Source organism: Oxyura jamaicensis, chromosome 3 (assembly GCF_011077185.1).
Source record: "Oxyura jamaicensis isolate SHBP4307 breed ruddy duck chromosome 3, BPBGC_Ojam_1.0, whole genome shotgun sequence".
NCBI lineage: Eukaryota > Metazoa > Chordata > Aves > Anseriformes > Anatidae > Oxyura > Oxyura jamaicensis.
The window spans coordinates 60,979,114-61,004,383 of NC_048895.1; the positions used below are offsets into that span (position 1 = coordinate 60,979,114).

At 38.8% G+C, this 25,270-nt stretch overlaps 1 protein-coding gene across 2 annotated transcripts in view; it reads right to left on the bottom strand.

Annotated features, from left to right (window-relative positions):
• The window catches only part of AKAP7 (A-kinase anchoring protein 7), an 88,609-nt gene extending 64,223 nt beyond the window's left edge, over positions 1–24,386 (bottom strand). The window contains exons 1-5 of one of the 2 annotated variants that reach the window (XM_035321433.1): positions 24,221–24,386; positions 21,762–21,917; positions 20,661–20,806; positions 16,055–16,191; positions 10,688–10,848 (exon numbers count right to left, since the gene is read on the bottom strand). In XM_035321433.1, coding sequence (XP_035177324.1) covers positions 10,688–10,848; positions 16,055–16,191; positions 20,661–20,806; positions 21,762–21,917; positions 24,221–24,347 — 727 coding nt within the window. In that variant the 5' untranslated portion in view covers positions 24,348–24,386. The remainder of the gene's footprint in view (positions 1–10,687; positions 10,849–16,054; positions 16,192–20,660; positions 20,807–21,761; positions 21,918–24,220) is intronic. The other variant, XM_035321432.1, reaches the window with a different exon arrangement.
• Between the last annotated feature and the right edge of the window lie 884 nt (positions 24,387–25,270).

Genomic DNA, 25,270 nt, shown 5'->3' on the forward strand with positions numbered 1-25,270 from the left:
GAAAGAAATCTGAGGAGATGGGCAATGTGTGCGCGCGCGTCTCAGGGAAGAAACAAAGGGAAACATTATCCTGAGAATACAGGAAGGGTAAAAGATAATGCAATGCTATTAATATCCACGCAGCTCTTTGAAGAGGTGGTTACAAGGAGGGTTTTAAAAGAACAGGGAAAGGCTGAATGCATACTGCGAGCAAGAGAAAGTTCATGGGACAGCATGAAAGTTGATTCAAAGACTGAGCAAGTATACGAAGGTTAAACTCCGTGATGCAGATCGCCCAAACTGGAGTAAATGAGAGAGGCCAGTTATAAGAATGATAGATTGGTCTTAACAAATAAGGATCAGCCATCTTTAGCCGAGATTTCAACTTTACTAGAATCTGTGTTTTCCCTTATAAATTTCAGGCTGACCGATGTTTGCAGCTTCAAAGTATACCCTTGAAAAATTAAGGCTATTTTTACATGCTCAATGACTTCCTGGAACAAATTTTTGGACAGCTTTCAGAGCATCTTTCATGCAATTTGAAGTACTCTGCAATACCACTTTGTACGTTATTTTTATAATGTCAAAATTACTGAATGTCATCTGCATCTCTTACATGGGATGTGGCTGAATCCATTAGACAACTGTTTTCCCATAATTAGACTTGAAATGTGATATATTACAGAATGAAGCTTGCTCAGAACAGCTTTATACTGGAAAGGCTCAAAACTTAAACAGTTGGATCAATACAGAATGATCCATAGAAGAGCCGCATATTGAGCAATATTCCATAAGTAGCAAGTAGCTCTCTTCTTGTCCAAGACTTCATTGAATATGAAAAACTATTATGTACACACATTTTCTTCCAGTCTATTAATTTTTGCTTGTACCTCTATTAAGAGATTTAGAATTTGGAAACAGCATTTTGTCTCTTTATTGAAACATTTCTGAATATACACTCAAAGCTGAAGACACAGAGGAAGCTAAACATAGGTAACTTATGATTATAACTTTAGTATGTCAACTCACGTTAAAAATGTTAAGTTCTTCAGTTGTTTGTTTGTATTTAAGAGTATTTTAAGAGTATACACAGTGTTGGCTACCAATTGACAGAAGTTTAGTTTTTATGAAGCTTTTTAGTTATCCTTACTTTTTGTAATAGTACTGAGCATAACACACAAAGCCTCCCAAGGCCCAATATCTAGGCCAATGAAGAAATCTAAGCTAACCACTTCAGATGGTAAGATTTTTCACAACCTCATCTATAAATCATGAGAAGTGAGTACCAAGTGATAAAATAAATTACTTCAGAAATCACGTTATCCTTGGAATATATAGTCAAACACTGCACCAAGCACCAATCTCTCTACCGCCTTACTGCTAAGACCCTTAAAAAGGTCAGGAAGGACTGTCAGACTGATGAGCGACCCCAGCTAGTGTCAGACAAGAGCCATTGACTCATGAACAGCTCAGCAATACTCAATCTCTGATAGAAAAAAAATGGTGGTTAAACCACGGTCAGTCACTACCTGATGTGCTTTTGTCTCCAGAATATAAGAAAAGGAAGGACCTTATTTCTCCTTTCTCCATATGAAAAGTGGCTATTTTTACTCCCCATCATCCCTAGAATTTCTCCGCAAATATTCAGCTTTACACTGTGCCAGCAACCAAAATGCAGTCAATATGATTTCCCAATGGTTCTTCACAGTTACTTGGTTACATATTGTTTAAGCTTTTCTATAGTGAGTTGTCACCATACATACCATACCACTATCATATATCAGCGAGCAGCTATATGGTTCTTTCAACCATGTATCATCAGTATGTGTAGGTTGTTCTCCCTCTCTCCAATGCTGCACAGGAACACAGACAAAAAACGTGCTCTTTCATAAAGTAGGATCCAAGGAGCACCTGGAGCAAGCAATCCCCACCTTGTGCACAGAAGTCAATATGTACGCTGCGCCTTACAAGACAGTGATAGTGTGAAGGCTCAAAGTGCTAGACTGAAATAGAAACTTATGTCAGATTTCTTGATAAAACTCAGTGCTGCTAGGGGCTTTAATTCATCTCATTACTTCCTAAATGTCTGTCACCATCACAAAAGAAGCAGGTGAACACACCTTCTTTTAAACCACAAAAAAGTAACTTATTGCTTCATTTTAATATGGTATTTATCACAGTGACCATTATTCTGTGCTTGGCAGTGCTGTACACAAAATAATGTAAATGAAAACCCAAAAGCATTTGCTGCCCTTGTTTTCAAAGGACCATGGGACTCAACATTTTCAGCATTAAACAACCAACGCGGAGATCACTGAAAAGTGTTTTAGAGAAGTGAAGGCAATGAACATAGTGAACAACACATCCAGTTGTATTAAACAATACAGCAGCGCTCAGCAGCCTTTACCCAGATAATTGTGTTCAGGCAACATCAGAGGGATGTTAACAATCAAAACCACCTCACAATAAACCATCAAGGAGAAATTAATATGCAGATTGAGAGTGCCAATTTCATATATTTCACAGTTAAAGGGACAATAAAAGTCACAATGACATTAAAGTGCAAAGATAAGAAACTATGACAAACAGTTGATATTTCAGTCTCACTAGTACTTAAATAAATTACTTGCAACAACTGAAAACTTTGCTTCCAGTCACAGAATCACAGAACTGTAGGGGTTGGAAGGGACCTCGAAAGATCATTGGGTCCAACCCCCCTGCAAAGCAGGATCCTTAGAGCAGGCTGCCCAGGTAGACATTCAGATGGGCCTTGAATATCTCCAGAGAAGGAGACTCCACAACCCCCCTGGGCAGCCTGTTCCAGTGCTCCGTCACCCTCACCATGAAGAAGTTCTTTCGCATGTCGGTGCAGAACTTCCTGTGCTCTATTTTGCAGCCACTGCCCCTTGTCCTATCCCCACAAACCACTGAGAGGAGGTTGGCTACATCCTTCTGTCTCCCACCCCTCAGGTATTTATACACACTGATAAGATCCCCCCTCAGTCTCCTCTTCTCCAGGCTGAAGAGACCCAGGTCTCTCAGCCTGTCCTCATAGGAAAGATGCTCCAGGCCCCGTATCATCTTTGTGGCCCTCTGCTGGACTCTTTCCAGGAGATCCCTGTCTTTTTTGTACCGGGGAGCCCAGAACTGGACACAGTACTCCAGGTGAGGCCTGACCAGGGCAGAGTAGAGGGGGAGGATCACCTCCCTTGACCTGCTGGACACGCTCCTTTTAATGCACGCCAGGATCCCATTGGCCCTCTTGGCCACCAGGGCACACTGCTGGCTCATGGTCAACCTGTCGTCCACCAGGACCCCCAGGTCCTTCTCCGCAGAGCTCCTCTCCAGCAGGTCATCCCCCAGCCTGTACTGATACTTCTGGTTGTTCCTTCCCAGGTGCAGGACTCTACACTTGCTCTTGTTAAACCTCATTTGGTTTCTTCCTGCCCATCTCTCCAACCGGTCCAGGTCTCGCTGAATGGCAGCACAGCCTTCTGGCGTGCGAGCCACTCCTTCCAGCTTTGTGTCGTCGGCGTACTTGCTGAGGGCAGACACTATTCCCTCATCAAGGCTGTCGATTAAGATGTTGAACAAGACCGGACCCAGCACCAACCCCTGGGGAACACCACTAGTCACAGGCCTCCAGCCAGACTCTGCTCTGCTGATCATCACCCTCTGAGCTCGGCCAGTCAGCCAGTCAGTCCCACCTGCCTACACAATAGCAAATCAGAGATTACCTGGTCTGTAAATGCCAACAAACCTCTGGGAGATTTACTTTCTCCTTGCCTTACAAACAGATCCTCCACTCATCCCTGCCTACCCATCTTCCTTTCCAGTAAACCTTCCTCCATCCCCTTGTTAACTGCCCTCTCTGTACCTCCATGAAAACACCGTAAGAGGCAAAATTCATTTATCTTAGCTTCAGTCATCTGGAACTAAAGCAAACCAAATTAACCAAATTTAACTATTTCTCTAGGCTCTCACCCTAGAACCGATGCTAAATATGGGGTTACATAATCTTTAAAGAAGTGCATAAACCACCATCCTTGCCAAAACAGGCTGCTTCTCTCTAGTCCCATGCCAGCCACCACTCCTGTTCTTTGTGCTGAGAGTCAGGCAGCTTTTCAGTAAACTGCACTGAGAAACTGAATGGGTCAAAATTGCCTGGCAAAGGACAAATGGTTGAATTCAGCTGAATTCACTGTGTGGTGGCACACATTTATTCCATTTATTCCAGCACAACAGGAATAAAGGCTGCTTTGGTACGGTGGCAGTGCCAACTTACACTTGCATAAAGCTATAACGTATGTAGGGCAACTGATAGGCAGTGTGACTCCTCTCCATTTCTCTCTCTAGTAGCAACTGTTAAGAAAACCAATTTAGCAAGATTAGACTAATTGTTATTTTTAGAAAACTACAGTGAGAGGAGGTGGCTACTTGTCCTCCTTGTGCAATTCTAATTAAAATAAAATATTTAATGCAACAAATCAACATTTATTTAAAAAAAGGATCGAAAGCAAATGAAGTAGTTATCCACAGAAAAGAGTAACTTCTTGTTCATGGAATGCCAGCTCCCTCTAATGGTCAGAGCATAAACTCCATTGTTCATTCATATAATGAACATTCCGAAGCCTGTGGTTAAGAAAACGGGATTCACCTAATCACTTTATCAACTTCAAAGAGGATGCTTTGTGTAATTATCAAAATGAAGATTTAAGCTGAAGAATTTGTTATTTTTCCCAAATTCACTTAGTATTTTAAATATTCCATAGTATAGAAAATTGATTTTAAAACTTCTCAAACTTCTGACTTAACACTTTAGAACCAATTGCGTTATTTCTGGTAGATAATTACAGGATGCTAATGTCTGCTAATGATTGCTAAGGAATAAAATAGCAAATCACAACATAAGATCCATATTAACCCTGTTTTTCCTTAACTTTTGTCTCTGGCAAACTTATATTTACATTGGCATTACCAGACATGCACTTACCATTATAATATTTTACCAAATCCAAATGTTACCAGTATCAAATTTCCATGTAATTTATGAAACTAAGTGGTATCTTACAGAAAGCTAATTTGAACTGAATATATTTTCTGTTGTTAACAATATTTTTCTTTCAACATCCTCATAGAACACAAACCAATAGGTGAAGTCAGAATTCACTTCAGAGTACAGCAGAAACCATGTATAACTTTAAGGTAGCAGAACAGTAATTCTGTAATAAACTACACTTAGTTCTTGCCAAAAATCAGACCAACTGCAGGAGTGATCTCTCTTTACTGCTTCATGGACAACAACAAAATGATTAACAACCTACAAGCTGTACTGTATATTTTTTCATTTCTGTAAGCTTCAGTTTTAAAAATACAGTTTTCCAGGGACTTAAGTTATATCACAGACAAGCTGAACTAGAAGACAATACATTTTCAGCAATTAATTTATGTCAATCAAGTACAGCATCACAGCAGCAGGCTGTGAGCATCATGCGTCACACAGATCCTGGTAACAGCAGCTCAGCAGAAAAAAGTTTGGTATTTTCTCTGGCAGCTGTGTCCCTAAAACACTGATAATATTCAGGATACTTTTCACAAAGCAGGAATGCTAGGTATATTTTTGGCATACGGCCTGTTTTTGAATGAATATATGAAATGTATTACAGAAAACAAACTAAATGATACATTTTTGCTGATGTGCTTCTTTACATTAGAATGCATTTATTATTTCAAGTACAGTCTAGGAAGTACTACATGGTGCGACTACTTCTGTGAGCAGTGCACAAAAATGTAAGCTCCATTATACAAGGCAAACAACTACAGATGAAATATGTGATCATTTCTATTGGACTCATTTTGCTGACAACATAAACATTAAAAAACTCCACTGTTGGGCCTGTGCAACCTGCTAGATGAAGCATCCAATATACCCAAAGCAACGAAAGGTGATATTATCAGTCCCAGAAGTTAAAATAATAATAATAAAAAAAATACTCATCCACTCTTTTCAATGGCTATGATACAAGCTGAAGGTCAACAATTATGACTGGAATACAGTGACTGTATTAGAGAGGGAAAGAGCATATTCCAAAAATAGGCCATGCTCAAACAAAAGAAATCAAAGCCAAGAAAATTTAGAAAAACATCAAAGAAAAAACATTCCTATTATAAATTCTGTCAATAAGCTGTGTCAGTATTTCTCTTTATAATTCAGATCTTGAAAGCCTCGCTAAGACTTGAAAAACAACGCTAAGATCACAAAATTCCAACTAAACAGAAATTCAGAAAATATGTGGAACATACTCAGATTTAATTCAAGACATTTTGTTCTAGACATTCTGAACTCAAAAACATGCAAGAGTACAACAGAGTACAGTTCTATGATAACAGAGCACAATTTTATCACTTGTAGATAAAAGTTCCCACAGGTGAGCCTAAGAAGAATCAATCCAGATCAAACAAAATGCATGCCACAAGTAGATAAAAATGCTAAAAAAAGTAAGAAAAAAATAAAGAATGCCAAGCTAAGAAAAGTGACATGAAAAACATACAGAGAAAACAACGAAAGAGGAACTAATATAGGAGAAGAAGAATTGAAGCTGGTATATCACAGAATCGAACGCAGAATCACAGGGCTTCTTAAAGCCCTCTATAAGCCGTATAATCATGTCCAGGAGAAAAATGACAAGAAAATTCAGATTTTCCATAGTCATAAAGAAAGGCTGTGCGAGGTGTTTCCAAGGTGTTTCCACTTCAGAAGGAGAGAAGCAGAGCTCTCAAACTGTGATAAGACAATTCATACAAAAAAGTCATATACTATGTGCAGCATGAAGCTAAACGAACAAATGAACAGTCAGTACAATAAGAGCTTCCAAGTAGAAAGAGAATTAAAGCTTACCAGAATTTTTAAAACTCTGCCAACTTATCTTCAAAGTGTTATAAAAATGATACACTAAAAATTCTTTCATAAGTATGAAAAAGTGTACCATCAGGTCTCTGGTTCATTAGATTTGAAAGAAAACCATTAATATTTTCCTTTCATGCCATCTACAAAGCAATACTGTGGAGACAAATAATAATTTAGTTTAATGTACTTGCAACTTCCTGTGCAAGTACTAAAAACTCTTCCTGACAGCCAAAAAAATACGATGCCTCAGCTCTAGCATCCATATGGTATGTTACTACATTTTGAAAGTTCCACAATTTTTTTAATTTTTATTTTTTTAAAGGCAAGATGATTCTAGCTGCGTGTGAAGGATCTTGTAAAATGTCACTCTGCCTCAAGGAATTTAGCCTTTTTTTTTTTTCAGAAAACGGTTATTTAGCGCAATTGTGAACTTTTTTTTTTTAAGTAGCTGTATGCTTAGTGTCTGTATAGTGAAACAGAAAAGGTTGGACAGCACAGGAAGTATGTTCATTACATTAGACGCCTTGTGATTTGCCTCATATCCAAGCCTATTGTTTTGTTACAACAACGTCAATACAAATTGCTGTTCACTGTAAATGTTAGGAAAAGTTCAAGAAGTTATTTTCTGACAGTAAGTAGTTCTACTATATTGTGTGTTATAGAACTCAACCATGAAATATAACAAAGAACCTGCAAACCAGGATCGCCTTTTCTCCAGTTCAGGAAAATTCTACATGTAACAAGACACAGACTTCTCATTCAGCTTCTACTACATCTTTCTATCTTGTTCTCTGATTCTCCATAGTAACAGGGATAATATTTTAGACAATCACAGTCTTCCAGCCTAAAATTCCCTGCAGTCTACCCATAGACCCTGATTTCATTTCATTCATAAAGGCAGAGGAAGGATGATTACAATGCATTTCCCTTCTTATCATACCTAGTTCTCATTTATACACAAAGGAGGTGGTTACTACTGAATTGCAAAATTGAAAAATACCATTTCTATTATACATCTACCCTCCACTTACCACAAGATCCTAATTTCCAATGACATTTTCACTTTTTTCCTAATTTGTGGATATGATAGAAAAAAATGTATACATCATTACTTAAATTTTGCAGGATTTTAAAAACATTCAGATCAACACTGCTGTAATTCCATCTTTTCCAAAATATACTACCCATAGTAGGAGTTTTGGCCACTAGAGGACTGTCTGCTAATGCTTTGTAAAAGCTGCTTGCAAAGTAAATGTGCTGTAATTAGCCCTGTAAGTGCATCATTATGCTAAAGGAACTATATATGTGATACATTTGGGAGATGAGGGGACCCTAATGACTCCCATTTGCCTCATCAGTTTTGAAGAGTTCACAGAGATTCTTTTGTTTAATATTATTTACTGTTCTAAATCGCACTACCTTGAAGGATATATGTGTATTAACAATTTATCTATTTAATCAGGTTACTTATATTAAAGTATTTGCAATTCAATCTTAATGAAGACAAAAACTGAAAACATTTAGTGAAAACATTTTCCTCCCACTGGTCTTTCCACTAATTTAACATGCAACTAAGCTAGCTTTTGAAAAACTTGTCTAACCTTTGATATCCACTGATTCAAAACCTGAAAACTTTTTCCTGGCTCAGTATCAACATAAAGCTGAATTTGCTTTCACAAAATATAGGCTACCTGTTATGAAATAATACCAGCACTTCCAAAAAAGCAACAAAAGATATTCTGAAATCAGCATCAATTGAGAAGTTGCAGTTCTGACAGCCAGTAAAGAGATGTTAGGAAAGAATATCCTAAGTCATATCCATTTAACACTTTCAGCCATTTTACCATTTTCTTCTGGTAATGTTCAGCTCCCTACCCTGTTTCAGAATTAAATCTGGATGAAACAAACGTCATTGTATAAATCTACAAACTAAAAGACAGTCCTATGGCAAGAAACACTCCGTTCAGTTGGCAAAAGTAAGCACTGAAATAAGAAACGTTTTCACTAAAGAGCAATGTTAAATGAAAACAGTAATATACAGCTGTAGTTCTAATATAAGCAAAGAAAGTTCACCAATGACTACCTGTAGTTATACTTTTCTAAGAAAGCATAGGTTTGCTTGTTTGCTGAATTTGACTGTACCATGAGTTCATCCACTGGGAAGGACCTTCAAACATAAAACAAAAGTTGAAATCTGACCTCAGCTTTTACCTAATGTTCTGATAAAAATCTGTTTAACTAGACTAAAATGTATAGTAAATCACTTATAACATCATCTTATTTCCTGTAGCCAAAAGATGTTTGGCTGTCTGAGTCTAGCAACTTCAGTTATTTTAGAGTTCTTAATAATTTACTATAAATTCCTTAAAATCAAAAAGTCAGAAATCATTCATCTCCTTCCTTAAGAGGTACTGAAAGGGAACTCAGCTTACGCATAAACTCTCACTGTTCATAAACAGCGTACACACAGTATTCTGTCATCTTTAAAAGAAATCTAAAGACAAACTCAAAGACAAGGATGAGGAAGCGTATCTTCCAAATGAATGAAAAAATACTTGGTACATTAAATCCCTAAAATAATTATGGTATTATTTGACAACCAAAGCCTCTCTAGAACTGTAAGTACTGCTCAATTCCTACCATAATGAATATTAAAAATACTTCTCTATTAAACATTGCTTAAAATAAAAAGGCATCGCCCAATAACAGCATAAGCAATTTAGTAAGTTGGAAAGCTCTCTCACACTCTTCTCTTCAACCTGTCTTCAAAATATAAGTTAAAAAATACTAAACATTTTGGAAATGCACTTCAGAAATTAACCAAATGAACTGCTAGATAAAGCACTGTGTTAATGAAGACTTTCTCCATTTTTTCTCTGTACTGGACTGCACAAGATGTAGCGTGACAACAGTAGCCTTTGCTGTTCGGCAAAATGCCTGATATGGCTTATTGCACTATTAAAAAATGGTGTGACCTCACATTCCACAGAACACAAAAGATGATTCATCAATACTGAAAAACTCTTTAAAAGAATCTTTTCAAAGAATAGCTGGAATTGCTGGGATAGTTTTAAAGGACACTGGTGAATTACAGACAGTACTGTTTACTGATTATTTTTCTTTAATATCTGTAAACAACAAAATTTAAGTACAGTCTTGTAAATAGATAAAAAAAACTACTGTACCTTGGTTTGATAGACATACTGTCTACTGTTACTCAGCTGTTATTTATATGCCTTTTAACTTACATATTCCTACTGACTTGAGAACTGTATTTTGGATGCATTTTACCTGACTGGCAAATGAAGCAGCCTTAGCTCCACTGCTAAGACAGAACTGAGAGTTAGTGCACATGCAGGTGCACATATATCACAGAATCACAGGATCACAGAAACACAGAATGGTTTGAGTTGGAAGGGACCTTAAAGACTACCCAGTTCAATCTCCCCTGCCATGGGCAGGTACACCACCCACCAGACCAGGTTGCACCTTGAACACCTCCAGGGATGGGGCAGCCACAGCTTCTCTGGACAACCTGTTCTCACACTTTGTACCACCCTCAGAGTAAAGGATTTCTTCCTAATATCTAATCTAAATCTACCCTTTTTTAGTTTAAAGACATTACTCCTTGTCCTATCATTACACTTCCTGACAAAGAGTCCCTCATGATCTTTCCTGTAGGCCCCCTTTAGGCACTGCAAGCCCACTGTAATGTCTCCCCTGGGTCTTGTCTTCTCTAGGCTGAGCAACCCCAACTCTCTCAGCTTGTCTTCACAAGGTGTAAGAAAGAACTTTTTTTACCTGCTATTTCTGTAAGTACAGCTGTATCATCATTTTCTGTCAACTTCACAAATCCAACTTCATTTTTGAAGTGATCAATTCCTTGAAAAGACAAGTCCACAGTTTTTCCTTTTAGGAGATCTTCTACAAAATCCTTGCTGTCTGAAAGAGCATCAACTGCTCTGTCAAGAAGAAATAAAATATCTGTGTGAAAGTCAAATCTATTAATAATGCTCACATTTCTATTAATCCCTCTACACAATAGTCCCAGAAAGCTTTATTAGTATCAGTTTATTAGCTACTCAGGTACTTTTGCACTACTTCCTATCAATGCAGTCAGTACTATTCTCATCATTTTATAATGGCAAACTGGTTCATACGTCCTGTTGTAAAACCATGGAAACTACAAGACAGACTTAGCAGCAGATACAACTCCTTGACAGAATTTATCTCAATTCTCAAGGTGACTAGATAATAAGATGACAGTATTTCTATTGCTCTGTGCATTCCATTTAAGGCAAATGCTAATTCAGAAGCATTTGGTTTTCCATTCTGAAAGTAGCCTACTTTTGTTCATCTTCTGACATCTCAGTGGGACACTTTAAGATTCTACTTCATTCAAACCTGCTACAGAACGTTACTTAATACTGTAAACAGAGGTTAGTGACATTTTATATGTAATATATGTATAATGATAAAATTAGATGGAATTAGATAGGGAAATTACTATTAAGCCCATTGAGAGCTATCAGGAAAAGAGGTACCGTCTAAATTGATGCTTACTTTCTTTAAGAGAGAAGTAGCATGCATACATAATCTACATGTAACTTAAGAAACTGTAGCAAGCCTGGCGATCTTTTAATAATCATTTTAATTAGCCCTATTAAGTGCATGTACTTGTTTTGAAATGATTCATGAGGAAAAAGATATATATATTCTTAATGTCTTCTACAAATCTCTTGCATGCTCCTAGTTTTTAGTTCTACTCAGTGAAACCAAATTTAAAACTGTTCACTAAACCAATGTTGACTTTATAAACACTAGATGGCAGTAACAGGTTAAAAACTCTCTCTATTTTACTCTCTCTAACTGGATGAAAGCCATCACCATGATTTCTGAAGTATATCTATTTTTTAAGCCTGTACATATACAAACAACTCTACTCACATTTCCGTTATGTTTAACAAGACAGAGTCTTTTATGAGAACCATGCAGGTAACTGAAATCAAGACCAGGTTCAGAAAGCATGTTGAGTACATGACAAAAAAATCTTTGACTGATACAGTTCTCCTGTGTTGTTTTTTTATTACTTTTATCTACAAACTGGAAGTATTTTAGCTCTGTATGATCACTTTAAGCAACAATGCTATCACTTGTTCCTTGGCAAAGGTATTTCTTTTTGAGCATTATCTCTGCCACCTTTATCACCTTAAGACAAGATTGTTCTGAGAGCCTTCCATGCCTGCTATACTTCAAGACTTTTCAAAAACATCATCTAATACTGATTACACCTGTCAGATTATTTCACAGATTACTATTTCTGTATTTATTTACTGACATGAACCCAAAAATCATTCCAAAACAAGTACAGATATTACAAATAAACAGTATCAAAGACTTCAGTGGGCCTTTAAGTACTGAATCATGCCCTCATACCCCTCTCTGGATTTTTTACATCTGAGAACTGGTACACAGACAACCACAGAAAGCTCTGGTCCCCAGCTGAATACAGATTTGTATTTCCATACTACAGGGTGTGCTGCGGAACTCACTGACCAGCACAACTCCAGTTGATGAGGTTTCTGAAAGGTCAACTCAAACAGAGCAGTGTGTTCTCAGTTTAGCACTGTTGTTTAGCACTGTTGTCACTGAAGATTAAGCTCTACTTTTTTAAAAATATCATCTTTAAATATATTATTTTTTAAAAATTGCTGTCATCTCTATTGAGAATATTTTGTATTTTTCTTTTTCCATCAATCGTTTTATAACAACCAACAATTGTTTTTTAAGAATAAAGCACAAAGGACAAACGTTTCCACTGAATTCAACAGCAACGAACACAACAGCAGTATTTTCTTCTTATTCCATACCAAATAGTACTTACAATGCCAAACAGTAATTACACTCAGTGCAACTACCCCACAAACATGACAAAAGAGCTTACATGCATTTTGCTCCAAACTGGAAAAGGAAAAATTTAAAAAAAAAAAAAAAAAAAAAAAAGGCAGTATATCCTAAGCGTATACAAACAAGGGTTACAGAAGCAGTGCTTCTTGTTTTCTGTGTTGTTCTAATGTAAGCATTATAGCATTTGTTTGGTGTAGCTTCTTTTCAGGAATTTCTGAAGTGTTACTTTAGAATGCAATACCTTTCCTATTTATAATAAAAAGGTTAGATTCACAGTCTTTGACAAGTAACAAGCAAAAGGAACTTAACGCTATAGTCTGTTAATGAAGGCACCTACTGGGAAGGCTGGTATCTTAATTTCTAATACCTGATCCCAACTATGCTACAAATGCATTTGACATTAAAGTAAATGGATAAAAGACACATGCTGTTAACATGGACTACAACCGCTTTGCTTGAAGGGAGTGCTGTCATGACTCTTTTTTGCTTGTTTTATGTTATTTTAAACCTCACATTCTTGATTTCATACAATGTTATAAAAACAGATGTAACGTGCACCCATGAAAGCTAGACTACAGCCCATGAGTTAGAAAATTGCCTAGCAAATTGCAGGTTTGGATTCCCTTAGAAGGAGAAACCTAAAGTACGGATCTTCTATTTCCAAGGCAAAAGCCGTATGCACTAAAACATCATACAAAGAGCTTTGTGCTGAATTGAATATTATGTTTAGAACATTTTCATCATGCGTTTGGACTTCAAATAGTGTTCAACACATTTCCTTTCTATATAGACAGAAGCACTGTTTTGCATATACAGTAGAAAAACTGTAGATATCTAAGTAGCTTAACACATCCAAACTTTTGGATCCGTGAACTCTCAGATGTCTAGTTGACTAGTTGTCCTTTCTTTGGGGATCACTGTCACCCGACATTGCACACAGGTTCTTTTGCTGGTCTGGATCTTGATTTAATTCCATGAATGTGGCATCAAAAATTGGTGATGCAAGGCAAGGAAAAACCAATTTTTAACTCTTCAAGTTATCACAGAATATTAAGCAGAAAACATCAGTTATGAGAAAAATAAGAATTCCATATAATAGAAATGCAACCTAGAATACCTTAGGATAGCTGAGCTAGATACCTGTAGCAGGCATCTGGCCAGGAATGGGGTGAATCCCTGGGGAAGCTGCTGCTGACTAGAGGACAGCTCCTGCGTGCCTGGACTGTGGAGTTCTGCTGGGAGAGGCAGAGAAGAACTCCATAAGTTAGTGCCCAGGTGGCAGCTGGACAGTGAGAGCTGCAAAGGAGTTCAAGATGTAGCCGAGGATACTGAACTTGGCAATATTCATTTTGATACACAATTCAGGACTCCAATCACGTGGAGGCATACTTGCCTTTGAGGTATCCTCTCACACTGCCTTTTTCAAAAGTTCATGCTTAAAACCCCTTAAAAATGTGCTCACACAGTTGGTGATTGTTCTCTCCAATTTTCAGGTACTACCAAAGTTCACTCATCAACCAGAGACGGAGGAAGCTTGTGTGCCAACTCCAGGAGACAAAAGGAACGTGGAGAGGAGAGGGAGCCCAGCAAACCTAGAATCCTTTGCTCTCCTTTCAATTCCCTGCTCCTGGCTGTCTGTGTCTCTCCCTTCAGAGCAGAGTGTCAGAGGAAGAAGCTGACAGATTTGTAACCTCACAAAAGAGGTGACAGAATAGCTGCCTCAATGATTCGATATTACAACATTAAAGGAAAAGTGTGAAAAACAAGTAGGGCAACTGATTTGGATACATTGATACCTCATTATTTTTAGGTGCAACAAATATTTTCAGCCAAAATACCTTCTACTAATTGTTTTCACATTCTGCCTTGGATTCTGGCTTTCCTATGAGCAATCTGTACATTAACAGCAAAACCTTTGGGGATAAAAATGATTCAATGCACACACTTATTATATACATTATTTTGTAGCTGTGTGACCAAAACCCAACCAATGTCTCACTGTACTTGCTGATTATTTGATCTAGGTAATTCAGTATATGGACTGCACGTCTTCTAATACTGTAGAGAAAACCACTACGATATATAGATGACGGAAGCCCCCTGAAATAACTCATCTTGGGAGATGAAAAAGTAACGTTTTTCTTTCACAAAACTACAATATAAGGACTTTTGATTCATTACCAATTCTCTATAAAATTGATACCTAAGAGGATTCCCAGATGTTTGTGTAATGCCAGCAGGCCACTTATCTGCATTTTAATTAACACCGTTACAGGTACCCAAGTGTTTGTTATCTCAGTCCTGCAATTACAACGCACACATACAGAGACATGACAAATGTAGGCTCCTGGGCACCACATCTCAATAGGAACTGCCAGAAAAGTCTGAGTGAAGCAGGACTACGAAACACAGAGGATGTTTTTAGGTCAAACGTACAGCTAGACATACAACCTATTATTCTAAAGATTCATAAATTAGAGCTGTATAGACTTAAAAGTATGATTTTTTTATTATTAACCATGGAATTTGTACTTTAAAGTAGGCTTGTCAGAGCGCTATACAGCATGTGATAAACAGTAAAAGCCATACAAGAACTGCATTTTTTATAAAGTAAGTATTTACATTTGACACTTATACATGATATCATCACATAACACATATCCCTTTCCACGACTGTTAGAACTTCAATATGAGCAAACACCTGGCTATTTCACTGAAGCAATATAAAAATTGTACTTTTGATAAGGCCTAATGAACACCTGTCCTTTAATGTACTTTAATTTTGAGTATAACAAATTCATTTAGAGGCATTAAAAACTAACTGCATGAGGCATTACTTTGCAGCTAAGGCTTATTTCATGGAAGTCTTTCAGTGACAGTTACTAATTTGGCCTACAATATCCACTGAGCTATGAAATTCGGAAAGCTCCTCTGTTGATCTGTTCAACGTCCCCTACAACAAAACCTTGTTTTGCAGTAACTACTTTAGCAAACATGAGATTTGTGCATGCGAGTTCAGCACACAGTTATGAAAAATGTAAGGAAACAAAAAGAGTACTTTGTGCAGAGCTTATGACATACCCTAAGTTAGGAAAATGGCTGATATTAAGATTAGCAGCTTAAGAACAACATGAATTAAATGTTCAGTAGCCCTAGTAATTTAGGGATGACAAAAAAAAGAAGCATCAGTTACCCGTTCTAGTCTTTTTACAAACTCCTCCAACAAAACTACCTTTATATATTTAACACCAAAATACCTACATGCCAATTTCTTCTTCACCAGATAAATGCATCACCAACATGGTGACGTGCAGTGAGCCGCAGCGAACCATTGCTTTGGAAAGCCTGTGATCCTTTTGTATTATTGCATCTTGGACAGCCCGAATACCGTCAGTAATCTGGAAAGACAGACAGGCACAGAAACAGCAGTTAGCAATTACTGCATCCCATAATGATAGCAAACAAGAAAGCACACAAACTGAAGTCAAACGTTTATGTAGAAACCATCCTAGCAGAAGGAAGTGTTATCCTCTGATAAAGCTGTGCTAATTGGCCTGAGTAAACTCACAGTGGGTACAAATGCAGTGATTAACAAGTAGCAGGACATTTCCCATCACATCTTAACAGGAGTTAGGTTCCATAAAATGACAAATTCCCGGAACAGATTAAAATCATCCAATTTTACACTGCCAGTAGTCCAGATCAGAGGCTTCTTTAGGGAGCTTCTCTACTGTCTGCTAAGCATGTATACTGCTATGTGCAGACAAGCGTCCGAAAAGATAAAGAGGTCTTTGCAGTATCAGGCACATATGAAACAGGCAAACAGTCAGTAAATTATTTGTGGAGATTTAGAATTCTGATTATACTGTCCAAAAGAGAGTATAATTTATATACCCTCTTCGAACGTTTTAATGAATCTCTGCAACTCCTATCCAGTTCTAATACCACCTGTCTTTTTCTTTAAGTGTTTGGTTCACACTTTTCTTCAGTTAAAATTATTTGTATAGTTATGCATGCTTTATAAATTGTATCCAAATTGCTTACTGTGCTTGCACTTATAATACTTGTACTATAGTAATGAAAAAAAAAAAAAAAAAAAAAAAAAACTTCAAGAATGCTTGAATATGTTAGTAGAAATTAAATCAAATCCAGTCCAGTAACCCGGACCACATGACACAATGAGTTATTTCTAAACAATGGTAGGCAAAGATATTACAGACAAAACAGCTTTGGGGTACATAATCTAAAAGAAACACGCAGAAAACTTGAATCTGATTTTTATTTGAAACTCATCGGTGAATGCTTAATGAATATACTGTATATATTAATTTTTATAACAAGCACAAGTAGCTGTTAGGCTAAAAAAAAGCTACAATTTAGTTACTCTGCTAATGATAATTAGCGCACATATTTCCTGAAAAAGTGCACTATAATGAGAGTGGTCAGTACTTTTGTGACCCACGTTCTTATGATGAGTTTTGCCATGCAGGAGTTTTACCTAATATATCTAGTAGCACTTTATTTATTTATTTATTTAAGGTAAAGCACCACATAAATAAAAACAAGTTACAGCTGAAGAGGTCCAGCTCCAAGAAGGGAGGGGAGGAAGAAAGAAAAGTCACTTGCCAGAAAAAAATATAATATGGCATCTACAAAATCAGAAATGTCTTTGGTAGTGTGAGACACACAAAGAAAGCTGCAGCAACGCTCTGATTATAACTCCTGTTGCAATAAGACCATTTCCTTCATAGTCAGAACTTATCACAAATACGTGATGCTTCTACTGTAGTCTAAGATGCAGGAGAAATTTAACCCATGTTTACACAAGAAACTGGTAAACACAATCCCTTATAGCTACAGTGTATTGACTGCATAATTATTTAAGTTTATAAACTAAAGCAAATGCAGTTAACCTGGGGAAAAAGAAAAAATGAAATGCTCTATCATAACATTTACAGTTTCATTCCATTTTCAACTATTTTTGACTACTGTTTCTAAATTTAATTTGTAACCTGAGAGCTGGCAAAGGAAACAAAAAATGTGTGTAAGGATACACACCTTTCAGAATACATTAAACAGGTCTGAGACTGTGTTATCACAGTGATAAAACCATATCCTAGCTCAGAAAAAGATCAGTATTACTCAGCAATCAGTTATTCAGCCAACACTCCACTTTCCCTCACCCATACAGTTTCCTTCAGGAGTACTTCCAAATCTCTTCCTACTCATTTCCTAAACTCCCTGCACTACCCCCAGGTCCCTCCGATAGCTCAGTTCTAGCTCGGGCAAGAAAGAACACATGCTGTGGCTGATTTTCAGTTATCAGGGGTTGACTGCCTAAAAAATATGCATATTTTTATTCATCATCTGTCAGATCGCAAAGAACAGGTAATTGCCATACTCACACTGCAGCCTGTAACACAAGCACGTTCTTTCAAGGCTCTCTTTTCACCACCACAAATTCCACAAAACACCGTAAAATTAGCTCTGACAAGCTAAAACCTAATGAATAACGCACCTTTGGAACAAGGTTAATTCCAAAGATGGACAGTTAGCAGGTCCAGAGACAAGCTGTTGTTGAACCCAGCGGAGAAATGAGCTGTCTTCTTGATAACAGCAAAACAGAAAGACGACTGATCGTGTTCTCTGGCTGGAGCAACAACATCCTATACGATCTACACCGAGATTGTACAGAGAGAAGGGAGAAAATAACTTTTCAAATCCATTTTTGTGAATTCAGGAATTTCTACTTAGTGTGTTTTCCCAGAATTTACGTGATCAAAATGTAATACAACAGCTAGAGCTTAGCTGTGCTGTCACATCTTCAGACTGATTCTGTTCTCTTTGATAAATCCAAGTTGCATTTAACAGCTGAGAGCACTGAATTTTAATCAAGCTAACCAGGACTCTTCCTGAACCTTCGCAATACCCAGTTATAGCCCATGCACGAATGAAAACTTTAAATTGCTTTAACTTGCTATTTACATTACCTTATGAAATTTTCTGTTGAATTTCATCTCCTGCCATGCTGACAACTTAATTTAACCTGTGATTTCCTAACTTCCATTTCGAAAAAGAAACGTCTGAGGGCAGTCCATACTCAACCATTCTCCTCTCAGATTATTTTTAAAATTTCCCCCCAAATAAGGACTGAAACAATGACTTCAAGGTAACCTTTCCCATTCCCTGGGATATGTTAATTCTGAAGAGTAGTAAAATAATGGTTCTGCTTACTGCACAAGAACACTACTGGGAAGTGAATACTGTGAGCTTTACAGATTTAACAGATTAATTGAAATTATAATCAAGACTGGAAGAACCTGAAAGACTAACCTACCAAGTGATACCATTTAATTATTCTTACAGAACCAATAAAATGTTAAATATAAATCCCAAATTAATGGAATACCTCATTTTACTTTTGAAGATTTGAAACATAATTAAAATGAAAGCAAGGAAAACGTTTCATTTCCAACAGGAACAGTTCATTAAATGTTCCAGGAATATTCCTTACTACAAAATGATTGTGTAAAGTTTAAAAGCCTATATAAAATAGGAAGGAAGAGTAGTAATGCCTAAAACACTTCACTGGAATAAAATTAGATCCTCACAAAGGAAAGACCTCTCCTTACTAACTGAAATGCTCCTAGTAATTACCAGATTCCCCTCTGGCTATCAAGAAGCCAGGTGTCTTAAGTCTACATTTTGGCTAATGTTGCCTATACAAATTCCAACGTGTATTTTCTACTTTCGTAACAACTCTACATCTGAGGCAAGTATAAACAAAACTTTTTAGCAAAGTCTTGGAATTCCCAAATGCTCTGAGATTTAGAGTTGTTCCTTTACCTTTGTAAACAATACAGGTACGTGGCATATAAAAATTTTAAGATTTTTTCTACTCAGACAGCAATTCAACGTTATCGTTATGAGCAGCAATTCTCAATGATCAGATTACATAACCCTTACAATTAGTTCTTGCTGTTAAATCATGGAAGAGACAGGAAGAAAAGCCATTTCAGATCAAGATGGCATAAACGGTATTTGTGTCAAGCTATCCCAGATCTATTCTGAAGAGAAAGAAGAGAGCCTCTGCAATCTCTTCTTCAAGTTTTTTGAAGCATCAAGGACTGCATCGTAACTTTCAAATCTAGACTACATCATTTTCATTTCAGATTCTCTCAATCTTTGCCTTTCTATGAAAACAGTACAGATGTAGAATGAGTTAGAAATCACCTGAAAGATATAGCTTCTGACATTAAAATATAAATCTAACCTTGGAAATGGTGGTAAACTGTTGTTTTTAACTTTTTAAACATAATATTCCTATTTTCCTTGCTGAAGACACAAAAGATACCAAAACTGTATCAGACACATCCCACAGCACATAAAAACATCATCTTTGTTCACTGTTAGGTTAAATGAGACAACATATGCCAACTATAGGAAAATACATATTCTTTAAAAGTCCACTGCACTTCTTGAATCCATGTGAACAGCTTGTCACTAAAACAACAGCTTGTTTGAATTTTAAATAAGATGATCTATTTTACTGGAAACCTTTTAAACTACAAAATGCCTAGTTAAAACAACAACAGATCCTAATTTAGATTCCTACCTATAAGGAGAGCTAAAAATAATGCAGAGTTTTTCCTATTAAATGAAATGTCTCTCTTCCTTATTCTAAATGAAGGACAAAATATACAATACTGGAGAAGTGCAGAGGGGAAATCTAAGCCAGCCTCAATCAAAACAGTATGAAATCCATAAAACTGAATAAAAAGATAAATATAAACCTCTCTTCTTACAAACACATATAGCTGTTGAAGTAATTCTGGTTATACCAAATTCAAATCATAAAGAACATCACCTCTGGATTAGTAATTGGAATAGAAATGAAATAATTTGGCTGATACTGTTTTTTCTTTGTCTTCTTTCTCTCACTGCCTTCTGGAATTTCCCTTCCTGTAGTCCTCTTTCTTTTCTTTTCTCTATTTACTTCAGAGGTTGCATGCACTGAAAAGAAAAAGTGAATAAAAAAAAATCAGCATACAGACAAATCAGAACAAAGATACAAGTAATATCATGCCTACAGGAGCTGCCTTCAGTCAACTGACTGAAGCATCTGATCTGCCCATGCACTGAACTGTCTGACTGGGATCCTACTCCAACCTGAATTAACAGTCACCCAGGTGGAGTACCACACTTGAAATAAAAGCGTGCATCTCCAAGCAGGGCTCATAAACTGCTAACACAGCTTCCAAACTACTCCCATGTTTCATTTTGTCAACTCACTGCGGTGAACTTGGCCTGCAACTGCCCACACATGAAAATGGCATGACTTCAAAACAAAATATGCAGGATCATTAAAGGAAAAAGTTACAGTAGACTAGGACTGGCCAACCTATAGTTCACGGAACAAACCCAGCCCTGAAAAAAATTTAATCCAAACAAGACCTACTGTCTGGCTCCTTTCCCAAAGACTCTTTCCAACAGGAAGAAGAGTGCATGCCCTCAGTTCTCTGTACCATAAATTACTTTCCTCCCAGCTTATTTCCTCAAGACTTTGCAGACCCTCTCTCACCACATGGAGTGATACACATCCATAAACTGACAAGAATGCAGCCATCCACTGTCCAATGTCAGGTGTGCTAATTTATAGCTACGTGCTGGTAACACACGTGTTGGAAGACAGCTCTTCCAGCCATCAGCTGGAAGCCAACAATTGAAAAGTCCGCATGTAGTAATGCGAATAGATATACAAGATGTCTTTATTCTGCAACTCCTTCTTGCAACGTATTATAAAATAGTAATTTTTTAATACACTCATGTACCTGCAGGACTGCCTACTAGCAACGGATACACCAGACTCGATACTGTTTGCAGGAGCTCCACCACCCCACGCACACAGCCCACCTGTGCACTCCAACAGGCAGAACCACAAACACTCTTTCCATTTAAATTTACTTACTAGCAAATTCATCTTCAATATCTGTGTTGGCAAACGGCATTTCTGCCATCAGAGAGTCTACTGATTCAGCAGATGGACATGGCTTTTTTCTCTGTTGTGTCATTTTTTTAATCTCAGCAAATATTTTTTTCTTTTGCTGTACATTTTCCAGCCCATCTGTAATATATTTTAAGACACTGGGTGTGAGTTTTCAATATAAACAGCCAAGTGGCATTATACACAAGCAATATACAATTTATAAATTTCTTTATTTACCAGCGTTTCCTTCTCAACATATCAGCAAAAGGACTTCAACACTTGATGTGGAACAGCATAAAAAGCGCATTCAGCTTTCTGTGTTTAGTAACTTGTTCAGTTCGAAGTAAATGCAATTACGTGCAAAGAGGACAGTTACGACCAAGTATAAAACAGTAAGCCTTTCCATATCACGTAAAGTTCACTCTAGATAACAGCAGTGGCATATGAAATTCAATGCAGATAAACACTGGCAAATGACTTGCAGTGTAAACACACCGAAAATGAGGCATGGGGGAGCACAAAGGGAATCCTACAGTTCCACATAAAACAAAGGATTCTCAGCTGACTACATCATGCAAGAATGAGATGATTATTCTATTCCCGCATCTCCCACACAGTATTAACATGTTATGGACAGCAACAATTTCAACCTGTTCTAGAAACTAATAGCATTTAAGAAGGAATCAATACAAATCAAAATTCATCTTGCGTGTATAAACATGAATCTCAGAAAAAGACCACAATGACAGAATGAACTCCACTAACAAGTTTTCAGAAAGGCCTTTTGTTCTCCAAGAGTACTAATTATGCAGAGTCATTTCCCCGTATTTGCTTCATATTTCTGCATCAGTAAATGCTAATAGCTGTGTACTAAGCTATACCTTAAAAAATAACAAATCAAAATCTCCTCTAGCAACAGAAAATGTGCATGTAACCAAACATCCAGCAATATTCTTCTGGGACAAGCCCACAATGGGATTACTGTAGTGGAAGAAGCTTTATGTCAGAATTGCCGTTTATCCCAGGACAGCTCATTACTACAGACAACACACTTTCAAAGCTCCTCTTGTGACCAGTGCAGATAGTCCAAATCTGACCCAAGGGGGAAACTGGGCAGCAAAAGTGCGTATTATTTTCTTGTGGCATGCAAAGCTGCACTATCTGTGTAAAGTCAATGGTACAGACCCAGTCTGGGCTATTAGCACCCTATAAAGTGTTTTTTTGTGTGTTTATCACTTAATGCTAGGGACGATAAATAAAAGAACAAGCTGGTTCAATGCTAATTCACTCCAGCCTCGAGTAGGGAGGCATAAATCACCCCGTGGTTGTGATCTGACACCTAACTTTGTGCCAGAGGCTAAGTAAAAAGAAGCAAACTATTTAGACTGGTTGCTTGTTCCCCCGGTAGACACTAAAAACTATGTGCAACAAAGAGATGTTAAAGCAATAATACATTTATTACTTAACATATAAAGCGTACACAACAGAGATTGTTGCTGGTGAGCCACCAGCACGTTGAAAACAGCATTTTCTCCTTCAAAGAGATCGCAGACTGAAGGACAAGGCAAAAATCCATGAAGCTGACAACCAGGTAGGTCAGCCTGGGGCAGAGAGGTTATCGACGAGACCCCGAAATGCGGGATCGTGCCCAGCTGAGAGCAAGAGGGGTCTGTCACGGTAGCATCAGCGGCAGACCAGGACTCGCATCACCCCGAGGGGTGCACATTGCAGATGATGCCCGTCTGCACGAGGAGCCACCCCGCCCGCTTCTGCCGCTGACAGGGACGGCAGGGACACAGCCGGCCGCGAGCAGTGCCCCTTCGCAGGGAGGTCAGCTCATCTGAACGGGCGCTGCTCCGGAACACGTGCCGAGACCCGGGCAGAAAGCCCCATCCCACCCCTTTCCCGGCATAAAATACCGAAGAAAGCAGCAACAGAGTCCACGAATTGTGTTCCAGTCACTACAACAACCTGAAAACAAAACTTTTCGAGATTCCTGACATAATGCTGGTAATCTGAGAGCTAGGTAACCCAAAAAACAGGAGCTCCTTGATTACCAAGCTAGCGTAGGATAAACTCTTTTTAACTGCACGTTTCATTATATTGCCTGAATTTTATATACGAGCAGGAACCTACGTTATCCCCGTATTTGTCTTTAGGTGGTTCCTGATCTCCACGAGCCATCTGTTCCAGCAGGAAACAGAAAACAACGACACGGACGATACACCTAGCTCGCAAAGGGAAGCACACCAAGCGGGGAGCCGCAAAGCTCCCCTTACTTTCCACCTGCCCGCCCGAGGCCGGGTGGGATCAGGCCCGGGGGTCCCCTGGAGCCCACTCGGTCCCGTTACACGGCCCACAGCCCCGGGACGGCGCGGGGGTGCCGAGCCCAGCCCGGCCGCCTCCCCTCCCTCCCCGCCTCCCTCCGGCCGCCTCCTCACCGTGCTCCCGGGGGGGGGACCCGCCGCCCCCCGCTGCCGCCGCCGGGCGCAGCGCCATGGGCCGCGGCGGGGCGAGGAGGGCGCGGGGGCGCAGCGCGGGGAGCAGGCGCCGCAGCAGCCGCTGCATGCCCGGCGGGGCCGGCGGGGCGCCCCGCTGCGGGACGGGGCCCGGAGCTGCCCCGGGACTACAGCCCCCGGCGTGCTCCGCGCACGGAGCCCCGCGTGCGGCACGGCGGGAGCGGCGGGGGCGGGCCGCCATGTCGGTGCTCCCGCCTCAACGCTGTCCCGCCCAGGGGGCGGCCCTCATGGCGGCGCTGGGGGGCCGGAGGGTTCCACGGCCGGGACTCGTGTCTGTGTCCTGCTCTGTAGTCTTCCTGCAGCTTCTAGGCTGCGTTGTGATGTTGTGCAGCTGCCCTGTACGCAGTGAAGGCACCCAGATAGCGTGTCCTGACACGAGGTGTACATTTACTGTGTACATCTTGTATGTATTACATCTCATATATACCACATACATCTCATCCATGTCACATACATCTCATATATGTTATATGTCTCGTACATCCCATCTATGTCATGTACATCCCATCTATGTCATGTACATCTCATATATGTCATGTACATCTCATATATGTTAGGTCCATTTGTTGTTCTCACTCCATTTTACCAACGTTTCTCAGCTAAACAGAACGCCTATAAGTCCACAGGAATGTTTGACCTGACTACTCCTCAGACTCCTCAAAACAACTGTTTTTGTCTTGGAACTTTATACCATCCAAAGCACTAATTTTCATCCTTTTATCTGCAGTCCAGGGAAAAACATCATCTTCCTTGAAACATCCATTCTTCATGCAGTCACCTGGTCTCCTAACATAGCTCTGGCCCACCCTTACCATTGGCAATAATGCTTCTACTGTGGCTGTACAATTCCTTTTGGGAATCAACCTCTTGGGTGTACACGAGAGGCTGTTTCTCTGAGGCCAGGAATGCAAGACACTGTTTTCCTGCTTAAATAAAGACTTTGTGCCCTTTGGAAGCCAAACGCTGTCACTA